The 23,501-nt window shown below is 42.5% G+C and overlaps 1 protein-coding gene across 1 annotated transcript in view; it reads left to right on the top strand.

The window, feature by feature from the left end:
• Nucleotides 1-23,501, top strand: part of DSCAM (DS cell adhesion molecule) — a 643,763-nt gene that overhangs the window by 12,210 nt on the left and 608,052 nt on the right. The window contains exon 2 of the mRNA XM_077765486.1: nt 6,528-6,845. Coding sequence (XP_077621612.1) covers nt 6,528-6,845 — 318 coding nt within the window. The remainder of the gene's footprint in view (nt 1-6,527; nt 6,846-23,501) is intronic.

Here is a 23,501-nt window from a genome sequence, read left to right on the forward strand (position 1 = left end):
GACAATTTCTGCCTTTTAATTGGAGGGTTTAGCTATTTATGTATTTATGTATGTATGTACGTACGTATGTATGTATGTATGTATGTATGTATTTTAGAGAGAGAGACATGAGCATGGGAGAGAAAGGGAGGGATGGAGAGGGAGAGAGATTGAGAGGGAGAAAGAGAGAGGGAGAATCTTAAGCAGGCTTCACGCTCAGCATGGAGCCCGACATGGGGATGATCCCACGACCCTGGGATTATGCCCCGAGCCAAAATCAAGAATCAGACACTCAACTGACTGAGCCACCCAGGCACCCCATGTTTACCCATTTATATGTGATGTGAATATCAGTTGTTAAGATTTAAATCTATTATCTTGTTACTTGCTTCCTATTCATTCCATCTGTTTTCTTTCTCTTCTTGTCTACTTTTGGGTGAATGGAGTATTTTTTTAATGATCAATTTTATCTCGAATGGATTAAAATCTAAGTTTTGCTTTGATTTACCTTTTGCTTTTTTAAGTGGTTGCTTTAGGGTTTATCATACTGAAACTAACACGGCATACTTTCCAGTGTAGTGCTATATGTGTCGTAGAGGAAATTATAGCAGTAGATTTTCATTTCCTCTTCCCACCTGCCTGTGTGCTCCTACTGTCATTGATGTTATCTCTATATATGTCACAAATCCCATAATATGTTAGTATCACTTTTGCTGTAAACAGTAAATTGTCTTTTGATGGTTGCTTTTAAAATGAGGAATACATATTTTTAAAATTTTTACTTACATACATACCATCTTTTTGCCTTTCTTCATTTCTTTTGTGAGGTCATAAATGTCTATCTGGCATTTTCCTTCTGCCCCAAAGACTTCCTTTAACATTTCTTATAATTGCTTGTCTACTGTCATTGAGTCCTCTTAGCTTATGGATGTGTGAAAAATCATTATCATTTTGCCCTATTTGTAAAAGGGTTGTTTTCTTTCTTTCTTTTTTTCTTTTGGCTGTGTATAGAATTTTTTCTGGCAGGCTTACTTCTTTATTCTCTTTAAATAATGTTTTAATTTTTTGTTTCACTGTTTTCTGGTTTGCATTGTTTCTGAGAAGTCAGCCATCATCCTTGTCTTTACTCTGTATGTAGTGTGTATTTTACTTAAAAATCTGGCTACCTGTAAGAGTTTTCTCTTTATCATCGGACTTCATAAATTTATTTACAATTGTGTGATTTTTTTTCATATTTCTTCTGTTTGTGGTTCATTGAATTTATGGGATATTTATGGGATTTAGAGTGCCAGGATTCATTAAATGTTGAAAAATTTGAATGTTAGTTTTTCAAATTATGTTATCTCACTTTCTTCTTCTGGAACTCTAATTGCACATATACTAAGTCATGTCATATAGCCCCCACATCTCACTGATTTTTGTTTATGGTCTTTAGAACCATTTTCCTTTGATTTTAATTTGTGTAGTTTCTAATACTCCATCTTCTGGTTCACTGATAATTTCTTCTGCTGGGCCTAATCTGTTACTCACTTCATTTGCATGGTTTTCATTTCATGTATTGTATTTTAATCTCAAGAAGTTTCACTTTGGCTATTTATATAGTCTCCATTTATTTCATCAATATGCCCTTGGTTTTCTCTGCTGCCTTGAAAATATTGGGAGATTATTTATAATAGCTATTTAATGTTCCTGCCCACTGATTCTATCATCTGTCATTTCTGTGTCTGTTTCTATTGAATGAATTTATTCCTGATAATGGATCATATTTTCCTGCTTGTGTCCAATTTTTTACTGAATACCAGGCATTTAAAATCTTACATGATTAATTATTAGATTTTTTTCTTTTCCATTAAGTGGTATTGAAATGTGTTTGCCGGCCAGTTAAGTTACTTGGAATCAATTTCATTCCTTCTGAGATCCATCCTGGGATCGCTTTTAGGCTCTGTAATGATGAATGTGGCCCCCAATTGTTATGCTGATACACTTCTGAGTACTTTATCTGATATCCCTGTATCAGTTCTTTCCGCCCTCCCTGGCTAGACTATGAATCAGTCTCTCCTTCATATGAGCTTCAGGAATTTTCCACCTGTTCCTTTCTGGTGTTTCTGATCCAGCATGAGCCGTTTCCTCCCATACATGCAAACATCCATACACAGCTAAAGCTGTGTGTAAAGACTCGTCCAAGGAAACCTTCTCTGGGTCTCTGGAGCTCCCCATCTGTGCAGCTTCCTTCTCTCTGCTTTGTAAGGCTGGCAGCCTTGGCCTGCTCCCACACCTCGTATTTGTTCTTCTCAGCTCCGAAATCCCACCAAGTTGTACTTGGGTTTCCTCCTTTTGGGAGGATTTGGGAACTGTCTCCAGGCACTAAGCTGAGCCCTTGGAGGGCCCACCTTGTTTATTTATCGCCTTCTTTTGTGTACTACTGTTCTGTATCACCTGAATGACTACTTATGAGAAGGTAAATCTAGTGCCTGGAGTTTTGTTTGTTTGTTCTGGCTTATCATGGATAGAAATGGAATTTTGTATTTAAAAGTTTGATACCCTGTGAAGTTTAGCCCAGCTCTTATTCATGAGAACAATGTCACCATTGCTTCAGTGTTGGGGAATAGTTAGAATAATTGAAATACATCAGAATTCAGTGCATATACAATATGAGCACATTTTTAGAGCCTGACTTGGAGTTATTTTATGGAATAACTTGAATGCTTTCCAAGTCATTATGAGACCATTCATTTATCTGCTTTCAGATCATCCAATCAAGATGACACTAAATTTCAAAACATTTATTCAAACATGAAAACATTTTGTAGTCTCTGAATCAGTGAAGGGTTCTGCTTTCTAGATAATATTTACCTAAGGCTAAGTTATATCCCTTTTCATTTTAGGAGACCTTTACAGAAGCAGTTCATTTTACTAAGCATAGCCATTCGCTAATTCCTCTAAAATCAATAAAAATATTTTAGTCCTAAATGGCATTTCCATTCAAAATGAATATACCCAATTTACACATCTAATGGTCTGTTTTGGTTCTAATGTTTTCTGATTTCTCTGAAGCAACTGACACTGTTGAAAACAACTGGTTGGCTTCCTAAAATACTGTCTTTTTCTTTCTAATGCATCATTCTCTCTGTGATTTTGGCTCCTGATTTCGTAATTTCCTCTTTAACTTCCTGATGGTTTTTCTCTTTTTCATTTCTTTAAACATATTTAACTTTAATTGAAGTATGGAATATATACATAAGGGTGTACATATCATAGCGTACAGCTTGGTGACATTTTTATTTGCTTAGCGCATCAGGGTACCCAGAACCCAGATCGCGAATGTGAACACAGCTGGCAGCCTGAATGCCACCATTTCATTCTCTAGACCCACTGTGACCTGTGATTCCTTTAAAAAAAATTTTTTTAATGTTTGATTATTTTTGAGACACACAGAGAGAGAGAGAGAGACAGCGTGAGCAGGGGAGGGTCAGAGAGAGAGAGAGACACAGAATCTGAAACAGGCTCCAGGCTCTGAGCTGTCAGCACAGAGCCTGACGCCGGGCTCGAACCCACGAACCGCGAGATCATGACCTGAGCTGAAGCCAGACGTTTAACCGACTGAGCCCCCGAGGCGCCCCTAGACTTACTTTTCATTCTCGTGTAACATTCTTCTTTCTGTTGTCACCAGAGCGCTGCTCACACCATCTGTTATAACGTTGTAAAACATGGAGAAATCTGTACGCGAAAGAACAATCCTCCAAAGCCCCTTCCTTCGGTGTCCTAAGTGTCAGTACCCCAGGATTTTATATGCTGCATGTTGGAGCAAGATTATGCCAAATGTTTTGTTTAGCTTCCTGTTACTAAACTGCAGTTAGTTTCTGGGAACTTTCACACGCACGTGATTCACAGCGAGATTGCCTGTGCCCTTACTGGAGGAAGCAAATGCTGCTGTATTTAGAGTGTGTGCAGCAGTAGTATTTAAGCAGATGGATGGTCCCTTAGATGGAAGACACAGAAGCTGCTGGATGTAGTTTTTTGTGTTTTTTTTTTTTTTTGCCTGTGGCCATATGATACGTATCTTAAAGAATGAGTTTATGTTATGCTATTAAACCCAGTGGTGTGAAATCCAAAGACTCAAGCGAAATACCTTAAAAAAAATGTAAGGAGAAGTGACAGTAATCCCCCGCGGGTCACTTATCTCCTTAACTACACCAGGATTAAACATTTACTTTGCATTTTTTTTTCTGCAGGCATTTGAATAATTTCACATTTATATATAAAATATTCCACACATACATTCATGTGTTCAAAGACTAACAATTCTTAACAAGGCTACTTTTATGAGACAAGGGAATGAATTCAGATATGACTAAATTTTATTTAGTTCAAATTTACCCAAATCCAGCTGACACAAGAGTAAGGTGGGGCGGGAACAAAAAAGAACGTGGTAGAATTAATTAACCTCCAAGAATGACAGTCGCCTCCCTCCTAACAATGTGTTTGGGGTGATGTCAGCTTCCTAGAAAGCTCAAATGTAAAATCACAGCGCTACTATCAGCATCTTTATTTGAGTTGAAAGCTGTAATGTTTAACTGTTAGCTGTGCTTCCGATCTGAGCCAATTTCTCAGTTAGCAATCATTTCATATTCTGATTTATGGAGCATTGCTGAAGATTTTAGTCACGGTCGGGAGAGAGAGCCGTCCCAGTTACGACTTGCCGAACACCCCGCCTCTCTTCTCTTTGAGTGACTCGATCGCGGTTACAAAGTGGCTTTTTCTCCGCCATCGTGGGACACATGGCGTCCCCTCTGTCCTTAGCTTGAGACACACTGGTTCCAGTGGGCAAGCTGGCGGGCACTGCCCCTGAGAGAGAGCAGCAGGAAGTGGGTGGATGTTCAGAAGAAGCCTCCGGAGTGAGTGCCTCGCCCTGGATCCATCCATGGTCAAGTGACGACCCTTTTGAATCTCCACCTCTTCTGTAAAGTGGAGCCTGTGCTCCCCTCAGAGCTACTGTTCACAAGACTAAATAACACCTTGAGTATCACAGCTTTGCCTGGTACGGTGTAGGCGGTCAGTAAATGATATTCTCATCTCTGCCCAGTGAGATTAATTCCAAGTATCGAGGGCGTCTTTTCTCACATGAATATGTGACCGCGTGTGCATTTCTTTTTAGAAAGTCACATATAAGCACCAATGTCTGAGAAGTAGGTCTTCACGGCGTTTTAAAATCTTTGGTTAATTTTTGGATTCCAGAAGTTGTTTCCTTTGTTCTATAAATGACACTGTGACTGTTAGTACAACACAGGCTCTCAGTAAATGAATTAAAAAGCCAAATATATGTGAATAGGTTTGCAGATATCTTATTTGTAGCAGTGAAAACAGAAACAATTTAAATAACTAGGATCAGGAAAATAGTTTAGAGAATCATGTTATATGAAATGTGCATCCACTATTTACTTGTGCATAAGGTCTATATAGAAATATGGAACTTTGTATATGAAACAATGTTAAGAGAATGAAGCATAGCCTATGACAGTTGCATGGGGTGGTTTGTGTATACGCACTGTTACATAGAATAATCATAGATGTGCGTACAGCACATGGGAAGATGGACCAGGAGAGGAAGCTGTCACAGGCCGGTGGGACTGAATGATACTTCGTCAAAGTTCTCATTATCACTACTGCCCATTTTTTATTAAAAAAATGCACTGTTGAGGGGCGCCTGGGTGGCTCAGTCAGTTAAATGTCCAACTTTGGCTCAGGTCATGACCTCATAGCTTGTGAGTTCGAGCCCCGTGTCAGGATCTGTGCTGACAGCTCAGAGCCTGGAGCCTGCTTCGGATTTCTTTGTGTGTCTCTCTCTACCCCTCCCCCACTCATGCTCTGTCGCGCTCTCTTTCTCTCTCTCAAAGAGAAATAAACATTAAAACATTAAAAAAATGCACCGTTGATTTGATGCTATTTGTAGAAAACCAGTCATGCTTTTTAAAAATGTTTTACAGACAAACGTATATTTTAATTTGTAAAAATCGTGACTAATTTCACTCAAGAATATGTCTCGGTGTACCTCCCAACCAGAGCAATTTAGCCTTAGCAACTGGATGTAGTCGTTCATCCTTTTAGCTTGTGCTTATTGAGTGCCCGCTGGGTATCAGTCTCTGCGCTCTAGGTGACAGTGTGAGCGAATCCTGACACTTTTCTCAGGGGTCGTATGTTTTAGAGGGGAGACAAACAAAAGAGGAATACAAAACAGAGCATGACTCCCAGTAGTGGTCATTACTGTGGAGACAGAGTAGGCCACGGGGAACGGGCTGGTAAGTAATCAATTACGGGTGAAGATCCAGGATGTTAACTGTGTGTACACAGTGTGTACACGGTGTGAAGCAAAGCTGGTACCTTATTCGTTAGAACCAGCCTCCCTGACTGTAGTTGAGCACTTTTGAATGATTTCATTTTAGTCAAACCTGGCGATTGTTTCTCAAAACAACCTTCTGAGGCCAGGCTGCTTGAAGGCCAAGTTCAGAGAGTGCACCTTCCTGACCAATTGTTGTGTTGTCTTCTTGTAGTTTTCAGTGAGGACCTTCACTCCAGCCTCTACTTTGTCAATGCATCTCTGCAAGAGGTAGTGTTTGCGAGCACCACGGGGACCCTGGTGCCCTGCCCCGCTGCAGGCGTCCCTCCTGTGTCTCTCAGATGGTACCTAGCAACGGGCGAGGAGATCTACGATGTCCCCGGGATCCGCCACGTCCACCCCAACGGCACTCTCCAAATTTTCCCCTTCCCTCCTTCAAGCTTTAGTACCTTAATCCATGATAATACTTATTATTGCACAGCTGAAAATCCTTCAGGGAAAATTAGAAGTCAGGATGTCCACATCAAGGCTGGTGAGTACGTTTCCTCTGCTTTGTTCCTTCTGTGCCTGCTTGGGGGGTGGGGCGCGGGGGCGGGCAATGACAAATTGCACACCGCCACCAGCTGAGAACCCATGAACACCCTGTCGTGGGTCCATTCTGGCACTGCTGACAGCTTCTCGGGGGACGTCAGAGCATCCCTTAACTGGCTTTCAAAATGCCTTGTGTCTCTGGAGCTGAGATGTGAAGTCAGTCAGAGCAAGTGTGTAAAGTTCAAGTTGTCCTGCACGTGGATTGGATTTTGACTGACTGATACTCTGACTCGGACTTTCCGTGCCTCAGCGCCACTGTGTTTGCTTCCTGCCCTGTCTCTGCTCTTTCCTCCCCTAGAGGCAGGCAGTGTGGGGGCCCAGGAGGAGAAGGGGAGGGAGGAGGGACCACAGCAGAAGTGGAATACAACTTTGGCATCCAGGTGTGGGGTGACTTGTAATGAAACACAACAGGTCTAATCGTGTATTCCTTGTGAAATTAAAAAAGGATCATTTTAAACTTTTTTGAGTGTGTCACACGTTGCTGGGTTGTTGTCAGTGAATAAATCCTGAATTGACTGTATTCCTTTTACCAACATATGTATATACACATATATGTACATATAACATATATAACTTAGCGTATATAATATATATGTGTGTATATACACATATGCATATATATACATAAACAGATAACACATATATATGCATATATATATTTAATATATATACATATACATTTTAAATGTTTATTTTCAAGGGAGGGGAGGGGCAGAGAGAGAGAAGGGATAGAGGACCTGACGTGGGCTCTGCACAGACAGCAGAGAGCCTGATGTGGGCCTCGAACTCACGAACTGCGAGATCACAATCTGAGCCGAAGTCAGATTCTTAGCCCACTGAGCCACCCAGGTGGCCCAATTACATTTTTATAAGTCAGCTGAGGAACAGAGTCTGAGATTCCCAGACATGAAAAAGTCATACGTACTGGACGTATTGCATCATTTTACAGATTGAACAAAGCCCCGAAAAACCAACTCACAGCTAGGCTCTAGTTAGCAAACAGCCTTTTAAATTTATTTTAAGCTTCGCCTTACAAATCCTATGGTAGATGGACACACTATAATGTCTGGACAAGGAGAATGTGACTCTGACTGTTGTCTTATGCCCCAGGTAGCTGGGGGAGCTTCGTTGTAAGTTCTGTAGCAAGATGCTGCTTTAAAACTTCACAACACGAGCAAATTAAGAAGTGTTTCTGAATTTGTGCATATGATCTCTTTGATGTAAGCAATCAGACGTTAAACTACAGTTCATTCTGCTAGCGAGTCATTTTCCCAACTCTATTTTCATCTCTGTGACACGCTCATGAATCCCAGCACCTGAGCGAGAGCGTGCTTAAGAAAGGAAGAAAAAGATGGGCTTTAATCAGCAGTTTATGAAAAGTTGATACCCTGAATAATTAAAATAAATGCAATTTGCAGGGAGACCTCTAAATCTGACAGTCAGGAGGACATAGTGAGTGCCTTTTACTTGGCAGGCTGAAAATGTTCACAGTGTGTCACGGAAGCATATTTACAGTCTACAAAGTGCCACTTAGAGAAGAACCTGGAACTTCAGACAGCTATGCTTGCGTGTGTGTTAATCTGCGATTTCTGTCTCGAGTGTCCCGTCAGGTCAAGGAGTTAAATGCTTCCTCCTGTCATTTTCGAAATTTGTCGTGGAGTGGATTGCTTTTGGGTGCCACTGAACGTGTTGCGGGGGGGGTGGAAGTTGCATCATCTTGTTGGTGCCACCTTCTGACTCTGCATACGTTTGTTCTTGCTGCTCCCGTGCTCATATTCCTGACATCGACTCGTACTGAGCACACGTGCAGCAGACACGTGATTGCTGCGCCCATGTGACGAGACGGACACTCATGTTGCCCAAATGACATTTATTTTCCCATTTGATTTTACTTCTTGTTGTGAAGACATGATGACTGTAATGGTCGTTCAGATTCTTTTATCGGACGCTTGACAGTCGGTTTCACCGTGTTTATGTAGATGCTGGTAAAGAACTGGGTGGCTGCTTGTAAGAGCAGGTGGTGGGTGACCCGTCACGCTACCCAGTGACAGCTATAGTGTAGAGTTGAGCAGAATGGGGGCTGGCCCGTGGGGTGGCATCTCACATCAGGTCTTCCTACGTGCCCCAGTGTCCCTCCAGATCGGGGTTGGGATTTTCATGGAATAATCCATTAGGTGAAATGGCCTCAGAATCTCTCCATTGGTGGCTCAGGGAATTCTCATTCTTCGTGGTTTTCAGTGACTTTGACTTAGGTCTCGGTGTCCCCACAGTAGGAATTTTTTTACCTCAGTACCCAGGATTCATTGTTTCGCTGCTTCAAAGAATGAAGGGGACACAAAATGAGTGGCAGGCACACGTTTATTAGAAGTTTAGAAAGTAAGGGTGGTAGGAAAGCTCTCTTTACAGAGAAGGGTCCTTTGAAAGTGAATGCCTGAGGACTATAGGCAAGGGTCCTTGTTTTAGAAGGTTCTGGTCAGCCCTCCCTTTCCCCTTCCCCCTGCTTCCTTCTCAGGTTCCAAGCTTAATGGCTTGATAGCTCCAAGGGCTGGGTGGTCCATTCCTGATTGGCTCATTTCCATTGTATGAGGGGTGGCCTATGGCCATACTTAGGTCTTTTGTCACATTCCTGAGGGAAACCTGAAGGGGAGTAGGTGGGGTCTCTTACATTCTTAAGAGGAACCTTATGCCTAGGGGAGGGGCAGTTTCTGTGGTCAGACACTCCCAGCATTGTTCCAAAATATGTCTTTCCCCCCAGGGACCTCAGGTCCTAATCCTTCTCTATCTGCCTATTTTATCCTATCTTTTCCTATCCCCATATCACATGAATCAGCAAGGCTGGTCACCTTGCACATCAAAGATCTTCTTCCCTTTTCTGTTCCAAGGACAGGAACACGGCAGCAACCCCCGTGGCCTCGCCCATGACCCCTAGTAAATAGTCAGCACTATGACCTTGGCCAAGTAAAAAAAAAAAATTCTAGTGATTGTTTCCTCCTTCCTTTATGGCAGTTCATAGCGTCTGATCGCAACCTCTGCTTGTGGCCAACGTGGACTGGCAGGGGTCGAATGCACCCCGTTATCTGAAACAATAAGAAGCAGACAAAACACGTTAGAGCCATAGTTGTCCAGATCCACCATCAGGCTGTGGCGGGAAGCGATCCTCGTGAAGCCGGAGAAAGCAGCTGAGCCCTGTGGCTCCCGGGCACTACCTCACGTTCCCAGATGGAGGACCCAGAAACCTGGACTCAAACTTGTTTAGCAACTTTATTCATAATTGCCCAAATTGGAAGCAACAAAGAGGTCCTTAAGTATGCAAATGGGTAATACCAAGACTCTGCCTGACTTTAGTCAGGCTCCTTGACCTTGACCTTCTGCCTATCCTCCCCCAGCCCAGCTTTAGTAAGACTCCTACTCAGTCCTCCCCTCCCTTTGACATCCGGCCATTCTGACACCTGATCAAGTTGCTCATTCTTACTTTGATGTGTGAGTCTGTCTTGCCTTCAGCCAGGAGGTCTCCTCTTGGTAATCTTCCATCCACTGACCCCCTCTCTCTGCCCTTTGGCTAGAAATCCCCACATCTCCTTGCTATACTTGGAGTTGAGAAAAATTTCTCTCCCCTGTTGGAATAGTCACAAGTCCTATTACAATAGCCCTGAATAAAGTCTTCCTTTACGTTTTAACAAGCATCAGAATAATTTTAATTTTTTTCTTTAACAGTAAACAAACTCTGGTAAATCTATGTAATGGAATATTATTTAGCACCGTAAAGAAACAAGCTACCAAGTTATGAAAAGACATGGAAGAACCTTAAATGTGTCTCATGAAATGAAAGAAGCCAATCAGAAAAGGTTAAAACTGTAGGATTCCCACTCATATGCATTCTGGAAAGGATGAAACTATAGAGATAATAAAAAGTTCAGTGGTTTCCAGAGGCGCCAGGGGAGGAAAGGAGGGATGAATAAGTGGATAACAGGATGTTTTTAAGGCAGTGAAACCTCTGGATGATACCTTAATGGTGACTACATGGCATTCTTTTTTTTTTTAAGTTTATTTATTTTGAGAGAGAGAGAGAGAGCGAGAAAGAGCGCTCATGCACGTGTGAGTAGGGGAGGGGCAGAGAGAGAGAGGGAGAGAGGATCCCAAGCAGGTTCCCCATTGTCAGCGCAGAGCCCAATGTGGGGCTCAAACTCACGAACCGTGAGAACATGACCCGAGTAGAATCAAGAGTCGGACGCTTCCCAAATTGAGCCACCCAGGTGCCCCCTACATGACATTCTTCAGCACAGAAGGAACCTTCATGTAAACTATGAGCTTTAATTAATAAAAATGTATAAATACTGATTCACAAATTGTAACAAACATATATATAACATGAATGCAACTTGCTAATAATGAGACTGCAGGGGTGGGTGAAGAGAGTATATGGGAACACTGTGTACTTTCTGTAAACCTAAAAATGGCTCTAAAAAATAAAATCTATCCCAAAAGAAGTGAAAAAACATTTCAGGTAAAAACGGCTCTAAAAAATAAAATCTATTCCAAAAGAAGTGAAAAAATATTTCAGGTAGCATCATATACAAATGGAGTCCCCAAAGGAACAGATGGGAAAACAAACAAACAAAATCAATGAAGAGTTGAAATACGGACTAAAAATTTTCAAATTTGACAAAAACTATACACTCAGAGATCCAAGGAGCTCGGCAAACCCCAAGCACACGGTACACGAAGAAGATTCCCCCGAGGCCCATTGGAATCCGATTCCTCAGGACCAGTCTCCAGACAAAATGTTAGAAATGGCCAGAGGAGAAAGACACGTTACACAGGGAAGAACGAAAATAAACACAATGGCTGATTTCCCTTCAGAATCAACGTGAGGAAACAGAGAAGCAACATCTTTAAAGTACTGAAAGGAAATGTCACTTGTAAATCTAGAAGTCTGTATCCAGTAGAAGTATTTGTCAAAAATAAAGGTGAAAGAAAGGCTTTTTTGGACACATCGAAGCTGAAAGAGTTGATCAGCGCCTGACCTGTGCTTGTAGAAATCAAGAAAGTTCTACAATCGGAAGACAAACGGCTCCTAATGGAGTCTTAGATCTACTCAAAGAGAAGAAGGACCATGGTAACTCCATGGGTAAAGAAATTACATTTTTCTAGGATTCGAGTATAATTGACATATAATATCCTGTTAATTTCAGTGATTTGATACTTTTATACATTAAAAAACAATCTCCCTGGTAAGTCTAGTTACCATCATCGTCATACAACGTTATTGTAATATTACTGACTGTTCCCTGTGCGCTGAATTATATTCCCATGACTTATTCATTTTATAACTGGAAGTCTGTACCTCTTAATCCCCTTCACCTGGTTCACCTTCACCTCCCTGCTCTGGTAACCAACGTTTGCTTTCTGTATCCATAAGTCTATTTCTGTTTCGTTTTGTTTGTTCTTTTGTTCTGTTTTTTAGATTCCACAGGTAAGTAAACTGCTGTGGTGTCTGTCTTTCTCTGACATATTTCATTTAGCATAATACACTCTAGATCTGTCTGTGTTGTCTGAAGTGGCAAGATTTCATTTTTCTCATGTCTGAGTAATGTTCTATTTCGTACACACACATTCACACACCCCCCCCCCCCCCACTGTATATTCTTTATCCCGATATCTATGGACACATAGGTTGCTTCCGTATCTTGGCTATTGTAAATAGCACTGAAGGGAACATGGGGGTGCATATATCTCTCTGAATTGGCATTTTTGTTTTTGTTTCAGATAAATATCCTCAGGTAGAAGTATTGGATTGTATGGTGGTTCTGTTTTAAACTTTTTGAGCACCATACGGTTTTCCCTGGTGGCTACACCACTTTATATTCCCACCAACGGAACACGAGGGTTCCCTTTTCTCTACATCAATGCCAACACTTAATATTTCTTGTCTGTTTGATAGTAGCAAATCTGAGCAGTGTGAGGTGATACCTCATTTCCTTGGTGATTAATGATGTTGAGCATCTTTTCATATACCTGTCGGTCATCTGCATGTCTTTGGAAAAATGCCTGCCCAATCTTTAATCAGATTATTTTTTTGTGTGTTTGTTGGTGTTTGATATTATGTGCTGTGAGTTCTTTATATACTTTGGATATTAACCCTTATCAGATGTTTGACCTGCAAACACCTTTTCCCGTTCAGTGGGTTGCCTTTTCATTTTTGTTAATGGTTTCTTTCACCGTGCAGTAGCTTTTTAGTTTGATGTGGTCTCATTTGTTTATTTTAGGTTTTCTTGTCCTTATATGAGGAGACTGGCCCAAAAAAAATGTTGCTAAGACAAATGTCAGAGAGCTTACTGCCTATGGTTTTTCTTTTTTTCTAGGAGTGTTGTTATGTTTTCTTCTAGGAGTTTAATGGCTTCAGGTCTTACATTCAAGTCCTTCATTCATTTTGAGTTGATTTTGGTATGTTGATTCGGTGTAAGAAAAGTGGTCCAGTTTTACTCTTTTGCATGTGGCTTTCCAGTTTTCCCAGCACCATTTATTCAAGAGATTTCCTTTTCCCCTTTGTATATTTTTGTCTCCTTTGTGATAGATTAATTGACCATAAATGCATGGGTTTCTTTCTGGGCTCTCTGTTCTATTCTATTGATCTATGTGTCTGTTTTTGTGTCAGTACCATACTTTTTGGATTACTGTAGCTTTGTAGTATAGTTTGAAATCAGGGAGCATGATACCTCTGGCTTTGTTCTTTCTCAAGATTGTTTTGGTCTTTTATGGTTCATAAGAATTTTAGGATTCTAAATTAGCATTTAGAAAAATGCCATTGGAAATCTGTAGAAGGCTTTAAATCATATTTCTTTTGGTATTTAAAATGCCACTGGAAATCAATAGATTGCTTTAAATAATAATATTTTGGTATTTACAATCTTTTAAAAGACACTTGGCTATTTAAACAAAAATAATAATAATGACTTGTGGAGTTTGTAACATATATCTAAATAAAATGTATGACAATTAATAGCATTAAGGCCTGGAGTAAAAATGTGGAAGTTTAATATTGTAAGGTTCTTTCCTTATATGTGAAGTTACATAATATTGCCTGAATATAGATTGTGATAAGTTACAGATGCATATATAAAATGTACAGCAACCACTAAAATAGCAGAACAGAGAATCATGGCTAATAAGCTAATAAAGGAGAAGAAAATGGAATCATTCAAAAAAATCTCAATTCTAAACAAATAATTAAAAAATAGGAAAAAGGAACAAAAGAATAGATGGTGATCTAGAAATAAAATGATAAGATGATGAATTTAAACCTAACCATACCAATATTCACATTAAATATAAATGTTCCAGTTATCTGAATTTTTAGGCAGCAATTGCTAGATTAGATTTGAATACTGCTTAAAAGAAGTATACGTTATGTTAAAAAAATTAAAAAATATTTATTTATTTTGGTAGAGGGAAAGTGAAAGGGAGGGTGCACGTGAGTGGGGGAGGGGCAGAGAGGGAGGGAAAAAGAGAATCTCAAGCAAGCTCTGCACTGTTAGCATGGGATTTGATCCCATTAACTGTGAGATCATGACCTGAGTGGAAATCAACAGTCAGATGCTTAACTGAATGAGCCACCCTGACATCCTGAAGTGTACTTTAAATATAAAGATGCAGATATGTTAAAGGTAACAGGTTGGGAAAATATCATCAAATCAAATAAATTTAATCAAAACTTCAAAAGAAATCTAGAGTAAGTACATTAATATCAAAGTGTATTTCATAGCAAAGAATATTACCAGGGCTAAAATTCATTTCATAATATAAAAAAGTCATTTAATTCAGAAGATATTGACTGTAACAAAAAACAACAGTAAAACTTCAAGGAGAAACAGACAAATCAAAATTTATCACTGGAGATTTCAATATCCCTTTTTATGTCTGTTATACCAACACTTCAAAATACACGAAGTAAAATCCAGTCATAGCCAAATAATGGAAAGAGCCCAAATGTCCATCAACTGATGAATGGGTAAAGAAGATGTGGTATATATATATACATACATATGCACACACACCATAAGCAAACCATAAGAAACTCTTAAATACAGAGAACAAACTGAGGGTTGCTGGAGGGGAGGTGGGTGGGGGGATGGGCTAGATAGGGGATGGGCATCAAGGAAAGCACTTCTCAGGATGAGCACTGGGTGTCCTATGTAAGTGATGAATCACTGGATTCTACTCCTGAAGCCAAGACTACACTGTATGTTAACTAATTTCAATTTAAATAACAAAAAACAACGGTAAAACCTCAAAGAGAGACAAATCAAAATTTATCATTAGAGATTTCAATATCCCTTTTTTATTAATTAGCAATAGACAGAATCCGCAAGGACAGAAGATATTTAAACAACACTATTAAATATTTGACCACATCAACATTTAAATAGGAAACATTGAATCCAACAATAGCACAACACATATACTTTTTAATCACACAGAAACTTACCAATATAAACCATATTATGGGGAATGAAGCAAATCTGAGGTGAATTTTTAATTTTTTTAATGTTTGTTTACTTTTGAGAGAGAGAACATGTGCACGAGTGGGGGAGGGGCAGTGAGCAAGGGGGACAGAGGGTCCAAAGTGGGCTCTAAGAGCAGACAGCCCGATGTGGGACTCAAACCCATGACCACAAGATGACAATCTGAGCTGAAGTCAGATGCTTAACCAACTGAGCCACCCAGGCGCCCCTCAGATGAAGTTTTAAAAAATAAAGTTCTATAAAATATCTTCTTTGACTGCAATGGAATTAAGTTAGCAATCACTAACTCCAGGAAATCCCCAAATATTAGGATAGTAAATAACACACTTCTAAATAGTCTGTGTAAAAGAAAAAGCAGAAGGAAAATTAGAAGGTATTCTTTTAAAGTTCATTTTTGAGAGAGACAGAGAGACTGTGTGCGTGGGGGAGGGGCAGAGAGAGTCTTGAGAGAGAATCCCTAGATTCTTGAGAGAGAATTGCAAGCTGGCTCCACCAGCACAGAGCCCGATGTGGGGCTCAAACTCACAAAACCATGAGATCATGACCAGAGCCGAAACCAAGAGTCAGATGCCTAACCGACTGAGCCACCGAGGTGCCCCAGAAGGTATTTTGAATGGAACGAAAATGAAAGCACAATATCTAAGAAAGAAACAGTGCTTGCGGGGACATTTATTGCTTAAAAAACCCCAATTACAAATTAAAGATTGTCTCAAATACTGATCTTGGCTTCCACCTTAAAACTAGAAAAGAAGAGCAAATGAAAACTAATACAAGCAGAAAGGAAATAACATAAATCAGAGTCAAAATCACTAAATTATAAAACATAGCAAATCCAGGAAACCAAAACTTTTACATGGATGTTCATAGCAGCTTTATCTATAACAGCCAAAAAATGGGTCAAAGCCCATCAATAGATGAATGAGTCAACAAATTGTGGTGTAACCATAAAATTGGATGAGAAGGAATGGACTACAGAGTTCCCCTCTTACCCATGGATGATGTGTTCCATGATGCTCAGTGGATGCCTAAAGCCATGGATAGTAACGAAGTCTATATATACTATATGTTTTCCTATACACGCATTTCTGTGATAAAGTTTAACTTATAAATTATGCATCATCAGAGACTAACAACAACGGTGATGAAATACAATGGTTAAAACAATGTGCCGTAATAAAAATTATGTGACTATGGCCTCTGTCTCAGAATAACTTATTATACTGCCCTCACCTGTCTGGTGATGGTATGAGATGCCTGCGTGGAGGTGAAGTGTGGCGAGTGATGTACACATAGTGATGTAGTGTGCGGCTACTGTTGACCTTCTGATGATTATGTCAGAAGGAGGATCATGTATTTCCAGACCTTGGTTGACTGAAGGTAACTGAAACCATGAAGAAAAGGAAAACCACATATGAGGGGTGGAGTACTCTATTGATAAACACAGCAGCAGAGAAGAATCTCAAAATATCTACTGAGTGAAAGAAGCCAGATAAAAATGTATGCACTGTATGACTCCATTTATATAAAACTCTAAAATGTGTAATGAATACTAACTAATACTAGTAGATTAATACTAATCTAGAGTTATGGAAAGCACATCAGCGGTAGCCTGTGAAACGGGGTGAGGGAGAGAGTTTGCAAAGGAGAACAGGTGAACTTTTCAGGTGGTGGATCTCTTCCGTATCTTGATTGTGGTGGTGACCTCATAGGTGTATACATATGTCAAAACTTCTCAGTAAACATGTTGTTTTAATGTGTGCCAACTTTATGTTGATAAGGTTGTCCTAAGAAAAAGCAAGTCATAATACGTGGCTGATCTATTTACCTGAGAAAGTTGTCTTGATGTTAATAGAATGACAGTAGATAATAGGAACTGCACTTTTGGTGGGGATCTGTGTGCCTCTCTGCCCAGCCCACAGTAAGCCTCTAACTGTCTCTTGCATCCACGTCATGCAAAATAGTCTTAAACCTCTGGTGACAGGTGATTGTCCTGAGGGACAGCAGCCAACCAGTCTGGTTCACTGGTTTCTCTGCTTTCCGATTTGGAAATGGAAGTCCTGGGAGAGAGTCCATCTATCCTCAGGATCCTTGGGAACAGTGGGTTGGTACTTTCCATCCTCCATGTGATCCAGAAAGCCAGAGGAAGCCTGTCTGTGGAAAAGGAGAATTGTGAAGCCAGAATCAAAGAGAAAGAGATTGTGGTACCCTTCCCAGGGTCCACCTGCAGCTTCCAAAGAAGTCTTGTCTTCAAAGATGTCTTCTCTTTCAGCTGAAGGTAGTTCAGATCAGCTTCTCTTGGCAGCATTCAGGGAGACCCAGTGAATAAAATGGTTGTGTCCTAGACATAGTGCCAAGGGCTTTAAGACACTCTCTGTTTTATTTTTTTTTTAAATTTTCAAAAAATGTTTTGTTTTTTTTGAGAGAATAAGCACAAGTGGGAGCGGGAGAGGGACAGAGAGAGAGAGGGGAACAGAAGATCCAGAGCAGGCTCTGCACTGACAGCAGCGAGCCCAGTGAGGGGCTCAAACTCACAAACTGTGAGATCGTGACCTGAGCCGGTGTTGGATGCTTCACCAACTGAGCCACTCAAGTGCCCTGACATTCTCTATTTTAATCTGCACAACCAGGCAAGGTAGATATTATTCCATCTTCAGATGAAGGAAAGGAGGTCTCTTGTTGGTTGTGCATAGGAATCGTGGTTGGGAAGTTGGTTTAGCTAAGCGGTACTGGGCCAGTCCTCACAGTTTCTGGAATGGTCCCTGCTCATATCACCTTCACTCTTCTCTCTCTTTCCTCTCCACGTCTGCATCCTCCCGCCCTTCAGGGCCAGCTCTAGTGCCTTCTTCCCCACCAGCTACTCAGAATTTCCGCGGTTCCATCATTCCCTAGATTCTCATTACCTATTGTGACTCTCACCTGTGCCCTTGTCTCTGATTGTCTTCTTCTTGTTGTTATGCCATCTGGACTTTCTTTCTTCAGCTGATCAGTCCATAGATGTTAGGATCTCTGTAGTCCCTGAGATAGTGCTTGATGTGAGGGTGTGTTCAAGATGTAATTGATTGTTTGAGGCACATCTCTTAATTTATTAAGTAACCAGCTACAAAATATAATAGAACAAAAAACAATTTCTACAAAACTAGAGTGACTTGAGGTCACATTGTGCCTCAGATTACCATTTCCCAAACAGGAAAGACAGACATCAGCCCTCTTCCTGGCCCTAAGTCTTTTCATGTTCCAGGGAAACCCAACACGTGGGCATTTGTTTACGGTTTATCACTTTGGATGGAGGAATCAAAGGGACAGGAACAATCTGACTCCAACCCATCAGGAGACGAAGGCCATCCAGACCCACCTTCTTCCCGCAGTGCCCAGTTCTTCACTCTCCCCTCGCTCACCTCCACCCCATCATCCCCCATCGTCTGACTGCTGCCTGGATAGAGTCTGATCAGGACCGACCTCATGGCATGGAAGCGGCGCAGTCACATAGGGCCCAGTGCTGAGAAGGTGCCAGAGCTCAGGCTTCAAGTCCTCTCATTGCCATGTTGAAACCTTAACGCTTTCATCTTTCTATTTGTGTTGTGTAAGTGTGATAGGGGTCTGGAATGTGCTCTGAGAGCTTGGTGCCTCGGCTCTTACAGGGTCCTGCCTCATGTCTCCTTCCCTAGAAGGCCATCTTCCCAGTCTCTGGGAGCCCAGGCCCCCACTTAGCCTCCACCTCCCTAAGCCTCCTATGGCCACTGCTGCCCTCTGAGCTCTGGGGCCCTGGCCCTGCCTGGCCTCACCTTCCCATCCAGCAGCCTGTCCGGCAGCCACTGCCACGCTCCCCCCTGGCCGGGGCCTGGGTAGGCTGTGGGTAGGAGTGGGTGCAAACACTCCGAAGTGGGGTGTGGTGGAAGCCCCCCTTCCCCCCAGCTAGCATGGAGGCTGCAGTCGCTTACAGGTCACCCGTTCACTGTGGGTTGAGGTAACGGAGCAGGGAGATCGCCTTTCCCGTCCCCGGCTGGGTCTCAGCACTTGGGCCCAGACACTGGCAGGAGAGTGCCCTGCAGCTGGTGGGCCGAGTGTGCCCGATGCAGTGCGCCCCAGGGCACCCGGGATGGCCTGCACCTGCTCAGTGACTCCGTGATTGTCCTGTGCCCCGGGCAGCACATCATCGGGCAGCAAAAACAAAAACAAAACCCCGCCAAAACCCACCACGACAGATTGAGAGAAAGACCACAGAAAAAAGAGAAAGCTTTATAGTTTTAGGATCTTTATGGCACTTTCCCCCTCCTGGGTAAATAAGAGGTCTTGGATTTTCAGTTTGCCTTTGGCCCCACAAATTAGGTGCTTGGCCTGACTTGGTTAAATTTATTTCCGTAGTGGACTCTGAAATGGGACTATTATTCCTTGTTTCCTAATACGTAGGTTTTAAAGGGTCTTTCCATTTGAAAGGATGAAGTCTAACAGAGAGGGGTGGGGTCTACAAAGGAACATCAGCTCTGTGATCTCTGCTCACTAGTTATGCCTGATTTTTCCCCAGAGTCACATCACTGCAGATTCTCTCTTCTGAACCCCTTACCACATTCGATCTTACGGAAAGATTTCAAAGCTAGTAAATTTTTTTTATGTTAATTTTGAGAAACAGAGCATGAGTGAGGGAGGGTCAGAGAGAGAGAGGGAGACACAGTATCTGAAGCAGGCTCCAGGCTCTGGGCTGTTGGCACAGAGCCCGAAGCGGGGCTGGAACCCAAGAACTATGAGACTGTGACTGAGTCTGAAGTCGGACGCTTAACCGACTGAGCTGCCCAGGCGCCCCCATCAAAGCTGGTGAATTTGACTGAGGCCAACTGCTCTTGGTAGCCCTGGAGTCTGATCCTCTGGCTGGTTGCTAAGAACTCAGACAGACGGCCTTCAGAAGATTGTTCACGCCCTGGAATCGTTTCACACAAGCAGAGTGGGAAGTGCCTGGGAAGGCCGTGCCCTGGGACCAGTCCCAAGTCCCAGCTCCTGGCACAGAGTGGGCAGAGCTCTGAGGTGTAACTCAAGTTCACAGCCCCTCTGGGATCAGGCGGAGGCTGGGACTGCCCTCGAATCACGCCCTGGCTTAGCTGCCAGCCCTGCCCTGTGCTGCTTCCCCAACGTCTCCCTGGTTCTCCGGGGACTCTGCCTACAACCAGTCACTTTCACTCAGCTCCTGTCTGCTCCAGGGGGCGGGGAGCCCAGCTTAGGACCCAGGGTGCAAGACTTAGGTCACCCTATTTTGTAATGCAAATGTCAATCATGTTTAAAGTAACATTTCGTTTTTGCCCGAATCTTAGGCTGGTAGCCTCTCCTCTGTTCCCATAATCAATGGTAGTGAGGACTAGATTTACCCACGTATCCTGGGAGACTTCTACTATGATATGAGAAGTATATCCGGATCGATAATAGTGTTGGCTTCTTAAGTTTTGGGGGCCTCAGGAATAAACATTTTCATTCATAAGGTGGAGATCTATCACGAAAGCCCAAGCTGCTACTTTAAAAGAATAGGTAATGACTATAAATTCAAATATAGAACGCATGTGTATTCTACAGGAGGGTTAGAAGTATGGGTGATGGGCATTGAGGAGGGCACTTGTTGGGATGAGCCCTGGGTGTTGTATGGAAGAGATGAACCACGGGAATCTACCCCCAAAACCAAGAGCGCAATGTACACACTGTATGTTAGCCAATTTGACAATAAATTACAATTATATCACTGGGGCGCCTGGGTGGCTCAGTCGGTTGAGCGTGACTTCGGCATAGGTCACCATCTCACAGTTTGTGAGTTCAAGCCCCATGTCAGGCTCTGTGCTGACAGCTGGGAGCCTGGAGCCCGTTTTGGATTCTGTGTCTCCCTCTCTCTCTGTCCCTCCCCGACTCATGCTTTATCTCTCTCAAAAATAATTAAATGTTAATTTTTTAAAATTACATCATAAAAAGTACATGCAAAAGGGAAGCTCCGTTATTTCTATTCATTCATTCTCTAAGCATTTATTGACTATCTACTATATGCCAAGCATTGTTAGAAGTTCTATAGTAATTTTTTAAAAGGCCCCATGCATGATTTGTCCTTGCAGAAGGAAGATCTAGTGAGGGGGTGGAGCATTTCCTTCGATGTCCTGTTCTCTCCAAGTTGGATGGGGTGCAGTACACCCAGCTTGTAGTCCTATTTGAAGAAGATCTAGGCTCTTTGGGGCTGGCTTGGGGGATGGAAGGAACAGACGTCACAGACATTTGGTCCTGGTGCCCTTGAGGGCAGTGGGCAGCTGTGTGTGAGGCCTGGATTGAGGGGTTCCAAGGATGCAGGACTTTGGGTACAAACTGGGCAAGTCCCTTCTTAGTCACTGGATGTTTGTGGCTCCAGCGACCAGCCTTGGTGCATGACTGCATGCCTGTTGGGGAGGCACTTCCTCTGTCTCCCTATGGGCATCTTCTCTTGTCCCTGCTCTCCCCGGCTGGGACAGAGAGATGGGCGCCATGTTTTTGATTTCTATTAAAATTCCTCCACCTGAGCCGTGTGTGTGTGTGTGTGTGTGTGTGTGTGTGTGTGTGTGTGTGTGTGGTGGAGTTCACAGGAAGTGTGATTTTACGGCTTACAGCCCACATCCCACAAACACACAGACTTGCACTGGACTCCTGTACTTGCGCAGGTGACCTCGTCCCTGTGCTGATGGACTCTGCAGCCTTTGGTCATGTTATCCAGTTCCTTCCTCTTCTCTTCTCGACCCCTTCCTCTCCTCCGTCTTCTTCCCTCCCCCACGCCCAAATTCTCTTTCATCCTTGACTTTGGTTACATTACCCCTCAGTTGCCTCTTTCTGCCCTATCACTATGGACCTCCACTCCCCCCAAAGTTTTATTTATCGAGGTATTTTCCTGCGCCAAGTCAGTTCCTGCCCCCATGGGTAATGATGCTGTTTCTGAGGCCAGGCTCTTAGGCACCCTGAGCTGTTGCCCAGTGGACTCCTTTGTGAGAGGTGTGGTATTGCTCCCCTGGCATGTTGCACCAGACCGCTGGGTCTCAGAAGAGACTCAAACCTCTGAAAATCTCTCTGATTTGAGACAGGATTGAAAAAAGTTTTCCAGGTTGGGAAAATATTAAATACCAATGTTAACAATGAGGGCTAGGGAGCAAGACTCCAAATGATGGCATACTCTAATACTAAAATATGCAGCATATCACAGAACTAGTGTCAGTCTTAGAAATGCTTCTTCTAGAGCATTCACCTGTGCCTATTGAGAGATTCCCCTTTAGAAACTCATTCCTATTTTTGTTGGTATGCCAATTTCTTTAGAAATTAATTTCATGGCCAGTTTTCTTGATACACATTTGGCCAGTGAGTGATGAAAACATCAAGAGAGCTGGTTAGACGATGAGATAGTTAGCTGTCTCTGGGGCTGTTTGAGAACACCAGAGACTTCTAAAATTCAGACTTTGAGAATCTTCCCATCCCAATCCCCTCATTTTATGTCTGAGGAAAATAAAGGTCTGGAGAAGTGAGGATTGCATCCATTTTTATCAAACTGGGGTGAGACGCAGCTGGGATTAGAGCACTGATTTCTCCTTAATCCAGGAGAGGGAGGTCTTCCCCACATCAGGCAATGGTGTGGATCCCTTTGTGGCTGTTGGTACACGTAGCCTTCCCCAACCTGCTCATGTCAGGTGCCATTCTGAGTGCTGTATCCACATGAACTGACTGAGTCATTATGATCACCCTCGTGGTAGATGTTTATCATCAGAATCTGCAATATGTAGAAGGCAAGGGCACTCACTGACCGTGCAGGTGGGTGGGCTTGGGTGTGACTTGCCATGCAGGCAGGTGGACTTGAAGGGTGGGCACTGAGTCCCACCGCCACCTGCCTGTAACCCAGACATCTAGCTCGTGGACGTCCCCTCTGAAGGTTTTCTGGGTGCTCCTAAGGTGCCTGGGCAGGCTTCCGAGTCAGCACCCTTCCCTAAGCCACAGGAAGTGGGATAACTGTGTCCAAAACTGCTCTGCAACTGGCATAAAAGATTACTTACGTGGAGTTATTTTAATTGTCAGATAGTCTTTAAGAATTCTCTGGAGAGGTT

Source organism: Crocuta crocuta, unplaced genomic scaffold, assembly GCF_008692635.1.
Source record: "Crocuta crocuta isolate KB4526 unplaced genomic scaffold, BGI_CrCroc_1.0 scaffold84, whole genome shotgun sequence".
NCBI classification, from domain to species: Eukaryota; Metazoa; Chordata; class Mammalia; order Carnivora; family Hyaenidae; genus Crocuta; species Crocuta crocuta.